Source organism: Oncorhynchus gorbuscha, linkage group LG12 (assembly GCF_021184085.1).
Source record: "Oncorhynchus gorbuscha isolate QuinsamMale2020 ecotype Even-year linkage group LG12, OgorEven_v1.0, whole genome shotgun sequence".
Lineage (NCBI taxonomy): Eukaryota > Metazoa > Chordata > Actinopteri > Salmoniformes > Salmonidae > Oncorhynchus > Oncorhynchus gorbuscha.
In genome coordinates, this window is record NC_060184.1 from 21,298,100 (window position 1) to 21,310,407 (window position 12,308).

At 45.6% G+C, this 12,308-nt stretch overlaps 1 protein-coding gene across 1 annotated transcript; it reads right to left on the bottom strand.

The window, feature by feature from the left end:
- Window positions 1-6,183: 6,183 nt before the first annotated feature.
- LOC123991595 (CCN family member 2-like) lies at window positions 6,184-9,018 on the bottom strand. Its single transcript, XM_046293223.1, has 5 exons — window positions 8,743-9,018; window positions 8,270-8,486; window positions 7,890-8,144; window positions 7,563-7,774; window positions 6,184-7,436 (listed from the first exon to the last, which is right to left on the bottom strand). The coding sequence occupies exons 1-5, from the start codon at window positions 8,812-8,814 to the stop codon at window positions 7,140-7,142; spliced, it is 1,053 nt and encodes a 350-aa protein (XP_046149179.1). The 5' UTR covers window positions 8,815-9,018; the 3' UTR covers window positions 6,184-7,139.
- Window positions 9,019-12,308: the final 3,290 nt, after the last annotated feature.

Here is a 12,308-nt window from a genome sequence, read left to right on the forward strand (position 1 = left end):
TTCTCTAAAAGGCGCTGTAGAACACGTCGAACGTGCTGAACATGAATCTCGAGTGACGGAGAAAAAATCAGGATATCGTCAAGATAGACAAAAACAAAGATGTTCAGCATGTCTCTCAGAACATCATTAACTAATGCCTGAAAAACAGCTGGCGCATTGGCGAGACCAAACGGCAGAACCCGGTACTCAAAATGCCCTAACGGAGTGTTAAACGCCGTTTTCCACTCGTCCCCCTCTCTGATGCGCACGAGATGGTAAGCGTTACGAAGGTCCAACTTAGTAAAGCACCTGGCTCCCTGCAGAATCTCGAAGGCTGATGACATAAGGGAAGCGGATAACGATTCTTAACCGTTATGTCATTCAGCCCTCGATAATCCACGCAGGGGCGCAGAGTACCGTCCTTCTTCTTAACAAAAAGAACCCCGCCCCGGCCGGAGAGGAAGAAGGCACTATGGTACCGGCGTCAAGAGACACAGACAAATAATCCTCGAGAGCCTTACGTTCGGGAGCCGACAGAGAGTATAGTCTACCCCGAGGAGGAGTGGTCCCCGGAAGGAGATCAATACTACAATCATACGACCGGTGAGGAGGAAGGGAGTTGGCTCGGGACCGACTGAAGACCGTGCGCAGATCATGATATTCCTCCGGCACTCCTGTCAAATCGCCAGGTTCCTCCTGAGAAGTAGGGACAGAAGAAACGGGAGGGATGGCAGACATTAAACACTTCACATGACAAGAAACGTTCCAGGATAGGATAGAATTACTAGACCAATTAATAGAAGGATTATGACATACTAGCCAGGGATGACCCAAAACAACAGGTGTAAACGGTGAACGAAAAATCAAAAAAGAAATAGTCTCACTGTGGTTACCAGATACTGTGAGGGTTAAAGGTAGTGTCTCAAATCTGATACTGGGAAGATGACTACCATCTAAGGCGAACATGGGCGTAGGCTTCTCTAACTCTCTGAAAGGAATGTCATGTTTCCGAACCCATGCTTCGTCCATGAAACAACCCTCAGCCCCAGAGTCTATCAAGGCACTACATGTAGCACCCGAACCGGTCCAGCGTAGATGGACCGACAACGTAGTACAGGATCTTGATGGAGAGACTTGAGTAGTTGCGCTCACCTGTAGCCCTCCGCTTACAGATGAGCTCTGGCTTTTACTGGACATGAATTAACAAAATGTCCAGCAACTCCGCAATAGAGGCACAGGCGGTTGGTGATCCTCCGTTCCCTCTCCTTAGTCGAGATGCGAATCCCTCCCAGCTGCATGGGCTCAGACTCTGAGCCAGAGGAGGAAGATGGTTGCGATGCGGAGCAGGGAAACACCGTTGATGCGAGCTCTCTTCCACGAGCCCGGTGACGAAGATCTACCCGTCGTTCTATGCGGATGGCGAGAGCAATCAAAGAGTCCACATCTGAAGGAACCTCCCGGGAGAGAATCTCATCCTTAACCACTGCGTGGAGTCCCTCCAGAAAACGAGCGAGCAGCGCCGGCTCGTTCCACTCACTAGAGGCAGCAAGAGTGCGAAACTCAATAGAATAATCCGTTATGGACCGTTCACCTTGGCATAAGGAAGCCAGGGCCCTAGAAGCCTCCCTACCAAAAACTGAACGGTCAAAAACCCGAATCATCTCCTCTTTAAAGTTCTGGAACTTGTTAGAGCAATCAGCCCTTGCCTCCCAGATAGCTGTGCCCCATTCTCGAGCCCGGCCAGTAAGGAGTGAAATGACGTAAGCAACCCGAGCTCTCTCTCTAGAGTATGTGTTGGGTTGGAGAGAGAACACAATCTCACACTGCGTGAGAAAGGAGCGGCACTCAGTGGGCTGCCCGGAGTAGCAAGGTGGGTTATTAACCCTAGGTTCTGGAGGCTCGGCAGGACAGGAAGTAACAGGTGGCACGAGACGTAGACTCTGGAACTGTCCAGAGAGGTCGGAAACCTGAGCGGCCAGGTTCTCCACGGCATGGCGAGCAGCAGACAATTCCTGCTCGTGTCTGCCGAGCATGGCTCCTTGGATCTCGACGGCAGTGTAACGAGCGTCTGAAGTCGCTGGGTCCATTCCTTGGTCGGTTCCTTCTGTCATGCAGGTGAAAGAGGACCCAAAAGCGACTTGGCGAAAACAGAGTCTTTAATCCAGTAAAGTAAATACAAACAAAAAACACAACTTTCACTCGAAATGACGAGGACAAACTGGAGACTCGATCTTGAACAGCAGGTGAACAGCAGGTTGCCTCGGGAAGGCACTTGAACCAGACAGACTCAGACACCTGCTCACCACGCAGCATCTGAGGAAAACACGACACGACAGGGCGAATACACAAACACAGCACGGTGAATTCTAGACAAGGAACCGACAGGACAGGAACGGAACACAAAGGAAGAAATAGGGACTCTAATCAGGGGAAAGGATCGGGAACAGGTGTGGGAAGACTAAATGATTGATTAGGGGAATAGGAACAGCTGGGAGCAGGAACGGAACGATAGAGAGAAGAGAGAGCGAGAGAGTGAGAGAGGGAGGGGGAGAGAGAGGGATAGAAAGAGGGAAAGAACCTAATAAGACCAGCAGAGGGAAACGAATAGAATGGGAAGCACAGGGACAAGACAAGATAATAAATGACAAAACATGACAATTTTCAATATGTACACTTTCTAGGATTACTTAATAAGACTTTTATAGTTACAGTAACCTCAAAATGTGGCCACGGATGAGTTAATCATTTTAAGGTTTAATAAAAACAGTGACATTAGTTTGTAAGATAGCCTTACCTTTAGGCTATTTACTGTATTCCAAAAGTCATATCGAATTGTTTTAGGTTGACAAGCAACCAAATTTGAAGGACATGTATATTTTGTGCCACTGACATAGTCTGACTTAAAAATGTTTTTTTTTTTTATTTAACTAGGAAAGTCAGTTACGAATAAATCATTATTTTACAATGACGGCCTACCCCGGCCAAACCCTCGCCTAACCCGGACACCGCTGGGCCAATTGTGCGCTGCCCTATGGGACTCCTATGAGACTCTCGATCACAGCCGGTTGTGATCCAGCCTGGGATTAAACCAGGGTCTGTAGTGACGCCTCTAGCACTGAGATGCTGCGCCACTCGAGAGCTAAATTCCACTTTAATTTCAGGTTGTCTACAAATTCATAAATGATATGTTTGATTCACGTCTCCATCTCAACCAAAAATCATAGTAAAAGAATAGGACTAAATCAAACTTTAAATAAAGTTTGATTTAATTTAGCCCAATTCTTTAATTATATTGTTAGTTGAAATGGAGACGTGAATCCAACATATTCATAACTAAGATGATCAAATTTGACATCAATCAAAGCTTGAAGAGCTAGTCCTATTTGTATTGTCTACTTTTAGTTGACTTCGCAAATGCTATATAGGCCGAAATAGCATCACACCATTGATCATATAGGACATAGAGTATGGTAACATTTCATCTACTCTGTTAAACCTGCCCTTTGGAAAGACTTCGATAGCAACAGTGAATCTATGTAGTTATCAGGAAATCCAGTAGGAGATGCTGCCCAACCTATTGTTTTTGTTCTGATAGTGGATATAATGTTGAAGATCTGACATTGTTTCAAAGGTAAAAATGTAACATAATTCATACAAGGGTTGTCTGTGTTGAAAATTGGTTACCATCATTCTGTGGTTGAAATTTCACAACTTTTTGCAAATCCAATGTATTTTCCTCATAGATTCCACATCACAATATGTTGACAAATTATGTTGAAACAGCATTGATTCAACCAGTTTGTTCCCAGTGGGAAGGATGCCAGTAAGGCTGCGTTTACACAGGCAGACCAATTCTGATATTTTTCCACAAATTAATCCAATCAAATCAAATTGATCTATAAAGCCCTTTTTTCATCAGCAGATGTCACAAAGTGCTTATACAGAAACCCAGCCAAAAACCACAAACAGCAAGCAAGGCAGATGTAGAAGCACTGTGACTAAGAAAAACTCCCTAGAAAGGCAGGAAGAAACCTAAAGAGGAACCAGGCTCTGAGGGGTGGCCAATCCTCTTCTGGCTGTGTTGGGTGGAGATTATAAGAGTACCTGATCGTTCTTCAAGATATTCAAATGTTCACACTGTAGATGACCAGCAGGGTCAAATAATTATCACAGTGATTGAAGAAGGTGCAACAGGTCAGCACCTCAGGAGTAAATGTCAATTGGTTTTTCATAGGTTGAGACAGCAGGTGCAATAGAGAGAGAGGGACGGGGGTCAAAAACAGCAGGTCTGGGACAGGGTAGCACATCCGGTGAACAGGTCAGGGTGCCATAGCCACATGCAGGTGGACTGGGGGACTGGGGACAGCCAGGAGTCATCAGGCCAGGTAGTCCTGAGGCATGGTCCTAGGGTTCAGGCCCTCCTGAGAGAGAGAGAGAGATTAGAGGGAGCATACTTAAGTTCCCACAGTACACCAGATAGGAGAGACTGACCCTAGCGTTTCGGCACATAGAATATTGCAGCATAGACACTGGAGGCCAATACAGGGGGGGTCAGGGGACACTGTGGCCCTGTCTGACAATACCCCTGGATAGGGCCAACCAGGCAGGATATAACCCCACCCACTTTGCCAAAGCACAGCCTGACACCACGAGAGGGATATCAACAGACCACCAACTTACTACCCTGAAACAAGGTTTAGTATAGTCCACAAAGATCTCCACCACACGAGCCCGAGGGGGTGCAAAACTGGACAATAAGATCATGTCAGTGACACAGCCCACTCAAGTCGAGTACAGCAAAAAAAACTGGCACGACGTGACGCACCCCTCCTAGGGACGGCATGGAAGAGCACCAGTAAGCCAGTGACTCAGCCCCTGCAATAGGGTCAAAGGCAAAGAATCCCAGTGGAGAGAGGGGAGCCGAACAAGCAGAGACAGCAAGGGCAGTTCGTCACTCCAGTGCCTTGCCGTTCACCTTCGCACCCATGGGCCAGTCTACACTCAATCATAGGACCTACTAAAGTGATAAGTCTTCAATAAAGACTTAAATGTCGAGAACGAGTCTGCGTCTCTCACATGGATAGGCAGACCATTCTGTAAAAATTGAGCTCTATAGGAGAAAGCGCTGCCTCCAGCTGTTTGCTTAGAAATTCTAGGGACAATAAGGAGGTTTGCGTCTTGTCACCGTAGCGTACGTGTAGTACAGGAGGCTGCTGAGGGGAGGACGGCTCATAATAATGGTTAGAACAGAGTGAATGGCATCAATTACATGGATACCAGTCCACTTCAGCTATTACCACAAGCCCATCCTCCCCAATTAAGGTGCCACCAACCTCCTGTGAAGTGTATGTACGGCAGGACCAAATTAGAGAGATACTGTAGGTAGGTGCAAGTCCATGTAATGCTTTGTAGGTTGTAAAACATCAGCCCTAGCCTTAACAGGAAGCCAGTGTAGAGAGGCTAGCACTGGAGTAATATGATTTTGGTTCTTGTCAAGATTCTAGCAGCAGTATTAGCACTAACTGAAGTTTATTTAGTGCTTCATCCGGGTAGCAGGAGAGTAGAGCATTGCGGTAGTCTAATCTAGAAGTGTCAAAAGCATGGATTAGCTTTTCTGCCAAATGTTTTTGAAAAGTAAATCAAATTAAAAAAGAAGATGTAAATGATGAATATTTTGACCAACCAGATCAGCTATTTTTCCAATAATTGTGCAAAAGATCAGAATTGGTCTGCTTGTGACTGCTCCTTTCCTCAGACACTGCCAGAGTCAGTTTCCTCAGTCTGCTGTCTGGTTAGTGTGTAAACACACGGGCAGGACAGGCAGCCTGCCGCTCCCTCCGTGCAGAGAATAGAGAACTCTAGAAAAACGTGTCGGACGTCTGCTGGTGTTGTGGCTAAAAAGTGAGACAGACTACACTTTAGTCTTAGAGACTGGGTGGTCTGACAAAGCATGGACCTGGACCACACACAATCCAATGAGTGGAATGTCAGTGGTCTGACTGCTGTTGTTGAACTGAAAGTGTTAACACGTAATTGCTGTGTAAAAAAACATATTAGTGGTTGAAGTCATATTGAAGTCATAAAGTTTGGGATGACATTGGGGTATGATGAGGGGAGCAGTTATGTAGGGTAGGCTACCTTTTCAAGCTCAGCTGGAACAACACACTGAAAGAGTGGAGCAAAGAAAGGAAGGAAGGCATCATGTTTATATAAAAAATATAATATTTTATTCCAAACAAAAGAGAAAACATGTAACTTCTTTGTCACACTTCTCAATAAAATAGTATCAAAACTGTCACAGGAACAGTCAAACTCAGCAAATAAGCTATCAATAAACATATTGAAGCAAGAGAAAAAACAAAAAACAAACACTTTTTAACTTTAAATTAACTTCAACAACTGTACAACAATATGTACAACATTTACAGCATCAATTATATCTAAAAAAGGAATGAAGCTACAAATCCTCCAGTCTTTTTTGACAAAATACAGATTCCTTCCTTGCAACCTGAATCAGTCAGTCAAAGTCAAACACCTCTTTTTCAGTGCTGTGGCAAACCCTCAAAGCATGCACACTACGCTCCTTGTCTGGGAGGACGGCTGTTTTTCAGCATGGGATAAACCATGACCTGTCATTAACACTGCAACAGTTAGGCTCTGCAAACAGTGAACTATACACAAGGACACATTCAACTAGCACTCTGGTGCTGTAGCACTCTGGTGGGTAAAGGATTTAAGTGTCTCTAACTGGGGTTAAAAGTTTTCACCCTTTGTTACTGCAAGTGCTCCGAGGTTGGAAACGGCCCAGTTAGTTGGATCCACACCACAGTTTAGGGAGAGGGGAACATGGCATCAGCCAATTTGTGACAACAACATAGGTTGTCACATAGTAGAACTATAGTGCAGTATTTTTCTTGGGGCCGCAGCGCAGCCCCCTTGTCTTTAGGGAAAGTGGCCCTAAACATACATCAATATACTCATACATATATACATTGAATATACGCGTATAGGTTTCTGTCCTTGTACAAAATACAAAATTAGAAAATGAGGAAATAACAAACCAAAAGAAAAACAAATATTGTGCTGCGAGATGAGATGGATATCTGTTGGATTCAAGTTAAGAGTCATTGGTTGTTTTTGCTCTTTGGTGATGTAATTATTTACGCCATGTCTCCAAGCATCTTCTTGTAGTACATGGACTCGAAGATGTCGTTCTCGCCGGGGCAGTTGTAGTGGCACGCACAAGTCTTGATGAACATCATCTGCTTCTTCATGACCTGGCCGTCGGGGCACTTGAACTCCATGGGCAGGGTGGTGGTTCTGTGGGGGGTGCAGCAACGACCATCGGTGCACACGCCGCAGAACTTGGGGCGGTAGGACTTGGTGGTGGTGCAGCCAGAGATCTCAAACTTCATGGGCTTGGACACTCTTGGTGTGCGGATGCATTTCTTTCCCTTCTGTAAGAGCAAAGCAAATTAAAACACAAACATTAGTGACCATTCCTTCATTCTTGATTAGAGGAAGTGTTTCTATTGTAGTGAATGGGTAGGCTAGTTTGGGTTGTGGTTGAAGGATGTCTTTACCCTAATGCTTTGCTCCATGTGGGACTCGCAGGGCCTGACCATACACAGACGGGACTGTTTCTCCAGGCGGCACTCGCGGTTGTCATTGGTGACTCTGGTAGAGATGCCCAGGCCGCAGGTCTTAGAGCAGGCGCTCCACTCAGTGGTCTGGACCAGGCAGTTCTCCCTCATCATGGAGGGGTCAGGCCCGTAGGTCTCCTCCTCTCTGTAAGCTGCAGGCAGAGAAGGGGAAGTGACGTTAGACTCTATATCCCCACACTCAAAAGCTGATCAGATTACATCACTACAATGTAACTGTATGTCCAAGTGTCTAAGACTGAGACTCACCAGCGAGAACAGAGCCCACAAAGCTGTTTGTGTGTTGGGGGGCATCGCACACCCACTCCTCGCAGCACTTCCCGGGCACTTTGACGCGGTGGGGCATGGGGCAGTCAGGGCTGGGCAGGCGGATGTCCATGCTGCACAGGGGCACACAGCCCACGGCACCGTCCAGGCACGTGCACTGGTATTTACAGCTGCTCTGGAAGGACTCTCCACTCCTGTACACCATCCCTCCGATCACACAGGTGGCACCACCCTTAGCTGTGGGAGGCGGAGGATAAGAATAGAATGTCACATCTCCAGTCACACAAACAATAACAGAGGGGAAAAAACATCTATGAGTCAATGTACTATAACTACAAAGAAGCCTGTTGAGAGGGACTCACCTGTACAGACTCCGATGCGGCGGTTGATGGGGGAGCCAAATTCACAGAAGAGTCCTTTGTGGGGGTCGCACACGTCCCTCTCTGTGCAGAACTCGCCCATCTGTTTGGCACACACCCTGCAGCAGCTGCAGGCATCGGGTACCAGGCTCACACCAGGAGGGCACTGGGGGGCTACATCGGGGCAACTACACTGCCCACTGCACTCCTGAGCCACAGCCTGAGGGGCAAAGAGATAGGAGCTCTGTTAGACCCAGATCACAATGTCACAACTACTAATATTACAGTACATCAACCCCAAGAGCTAGAGCATATAAAGCCTTATATAACTGTGTTAACAATATATCTATTTCCATTTCAACTGCTAAGTAATGGACTAGACATGCTGACACCTCATTGCGGTCTGTCTGGTACATGGTGCATTGACACAGCAATACAGCTCCCATATAACTTAAGTCTCAGTAAAAGGGTCTTACCAGGTAGGAGAGAGTGAGGCAGAAGAAAGAAATCAGTCTCATGTTCATTCCAGCAGACATTTTGCTTTTCATAGTTTTTTTCTGAGTATCTTAGACAAAAATAAGTCTTCAGGTTCTGCAAAAGTCTTCCTTAGTCTCTTGCGAGTAGTTAGGGAGTTTGTCGTCGGATCGAGTAGATCTTGTAAGAAATGTCTTGTTCTTGTTATTTTCTCAGTTGAGTTTAGCTTCAGTAGTATATCTGTTGCTGCTCTTGTTGCTCTCTCTTGGAGGAGGAGTTGTTCTGTTTCTGAAGCTAGGAGCTCTCCCTGCATTTATACACACAGGGCTGCCGTGACGTGCCAATGGCTGAATGGAGTCCTGGACAAACATGGACATTCTTGGCATTCTTTCCTAGTTTCCTGCCCCCCTCTCTCTAGACCCCCCCCCCCCCATTCCGCATTCCTCCTGTCTGAAATCAAAGTGCTGTCACATATCAAAATAAAAGTGCAGTCTTGGAACTATCCCTCAACTTTCCTTTTTATGTGTAATCGGCTGTTGTGTTCTATCCCGCAGAGACTGTAAACCTCCCCTGTTATTGGGAATAGCTGCCTTGCTGTTCTCCTAGCTCATCACACATCGATTCTTCACTAGTGACTACAAATACTTTCAATACCTATTCTTACAGGTGAATTTTATTGTCAAACAATGGGCTGTAGTGTAGTTCATGGCTGGATTTAGTCACTGTTACAAAACGGTACCATTATAAAACCCCTGTACACTTTCAGGGGTGTTTTTTGTTTGAAAGAAAACAACAGATTTATGATTTTTTTTATTTAACCTTTATATATACACTGAGTATACCAAATATTACTAACACCTTCTTAATATTGCGTTTTACTCCCCCCCTCCCCATTTTCCCTCAGGACAGCCTCAATTCATCAGGGCATGGACTATACAAGGTGTCGAAAGCGTTTCACAGGGATGCTGGCCCATGTTGACTCCAATGCTTCCCACAGTTGTGTCAAGTTGTCTGGATGTCCTTTGGGTGGTGGGCCATTCTTGATACACACGGGAAGCTGTTGAGTGTGAAAAACCCAGCAGCATTGCAGTTCTTGACACCAACTGGTGCACCTGGCACCTACTATCATACCCCATTCAAAGGTACTTAAATATTTTGTCTTGCCCATTCACCCTCTGAATGGCACACATGCACAATCCATGTCTCAAATGTCTCAAGGCTTAAAAACCCTTCTTTCACCTGTCTCGCCCCTTTCATCTACACGGATAGCAGTGGATTTAACAAGTGACATCAATAAGGGATCATAGATTTCACCTGGATTCACCTGGTCAGTCTATGTCATGGAAAGAACAGGTGTCCTTAATGTTTTGTTTTGTATGCTCAGTGTATTAGATTTATGCAATATCCAATATCCACAAGTCTAATAAATCAGGGGTATTGGGATTTAATCAACCAAGTCCTTAAATGGGGGTTTGTATAAACCGTCTAGTTTACAGACTCTTTCTCAGAAGTTCAAGTCTTTGGTTTCAATCATATACTTTTTTATAGCCATGTGTTTTCACCTCAATAAGAAAGTTTAGTCCATGGACTTTAAAGCAAAGGTGTTTCACATTCCAGGTGTGGGATCCTATTTTGCTCCATCAGGCTCTAGACACTGCGCAGACTTGAGGATTGCAGGAAATCGGCTAGACTCTTGGGTTTGTATATTTTTGATAAAAGGATCACACAAGCCCCAGACTCTCCACCTCAGTCTTATGAAAGGCAGCCCTGCTCCTCACCAGCCACCGAATCGGAAATGAAAAACTCCCAGAGAGAACTTGGAGCTGGAGGAATGCGCGGCTGCGCCAGCCGACATACTATTACTACATGCACACACCGACTGGGAGGAAGCGTGGCCTTATATGGGAATCTTCACTAGCAGCTTGTCTTTCCCTTTTTCCCCCAACGTGCTCTGAGCACACAGTACTGTAGGAGCTCCTCAGGGGCTGTACTGTCTGAAAGAGTTCTCTCTGGACAGTGTGTGACATGGTAATGTTCCCTGTCTGTCAATACAGATTCATTCGTGGCCAAGCAGAGGCTGCCAGTTCCTTAACCCCGTCGTGTCAAAATAGTAGCAGTTTATTGCGTATTTGACTGTGTGCTCGATTTCCTGAACCAATAACAGTGTGGCGTGGCTTTCCATTGCAGTATTGGGTTTCTAGATGACCTGAATTCCCCTCCGCAGGGCAGTGTTCAATATACCACTCTGTGTGAGGTAAAACTTAGCTGTCTATTAGAATCAGATTCCCTGTCTTAGGCTGTTGTCCTGGAGCTCTCCATTAGTGCTCTCTCTCTCTCTCTCTGTCCCCCCCACACCTCTCACTCTGCCCCCCCCTCTCCCCCTCTCCCCATCTCCCCTCAGCCAGCGCCTGCTGGTGTACACCTTTTCCCTACCACATTCCTCACTCAATGGCACATAGGTAAATACTTTCAGGTCTGTTAACCTTTAATGTCATGCTCCCTGGTTTTCCATGGTGTCTAAAAGGGGTCTGAAACTCTAGCTTAAGCATGGCAAGTATTCCAAATTCAACATTCCACATTGGGTGCAGACAATAGCACAGCTATTTTCCCCTTTAGTGTCTGTACCCCCTTGAGGACAGGTACAGTATGTATATCCCATGGGATCATGACTTAGAGATTCCACTGACCGCGAGTCCAATTTGGAATAAGTGACAGGGTGCTAATGTTGGAGTGACAGGGAGCAGTTAGCTAGGGTCAGAGGTCAAGAGCTGGTGACGTAATGGATAGGATTCCACATTTAGTGTAAATAAAGTAGCCAGCAGATATGTACTGTGGGATGTGGCAGACCTGACCATGTTACTAACCTTCCCATTACCTGTATGGAGGAGGGTGTTGTGGTTAAGTTGTTCCCATTAGCAAAAAATACAAACAGATATAAACTTTCTGCCAAGGAGTAATTGTCTGCGCAGTTTTAGTTTAGTTTAGTTTAGTTTATTGTATTTTTACAGGGACAGTGCACATTAATCAACGTTTCAGTAAAAGTGCCAGTTTTAGCCAGCCGGCTAATTTTCAACCGCAGTCCCTGGGCAGGTTATTAAAAACAATTACAATATAGACAATAGCACCATAGAACAAGCAAGACATAGCAACATAGGACAAGCAAGACATAGCATACAGACAGAGCAACATAGAACAAAAAGCAGCAAAACAAAATTCATAAAAGCAACAAAGTGTTTCCACACCTCACAAGCTACAGACAACAGACAACATGGAAAGCGGCAACACACAGCTAGGGACCATGTTCACAAATCTGATTGACCTTTAGCCAGGTCTTCAAGCATTTTGTGAAAGTGTGATATGTGGTGCAGTTATGTGTGTCTGATGGCAGTGTATTCCAGACATGGGAAGCTCTCACAGAGAATGCAGATTTACTAAAGGTGCTTTTCCTTAGGGGAACTATACAGTCACCTCTCATGGCAGACATTGTGGATCTGCTGCCATATGTCTGGGTTTTCTGTTTAACAAAAATATTGAGTGGAGGGGGAGCCAGGCCATTTAGGATCTTGAA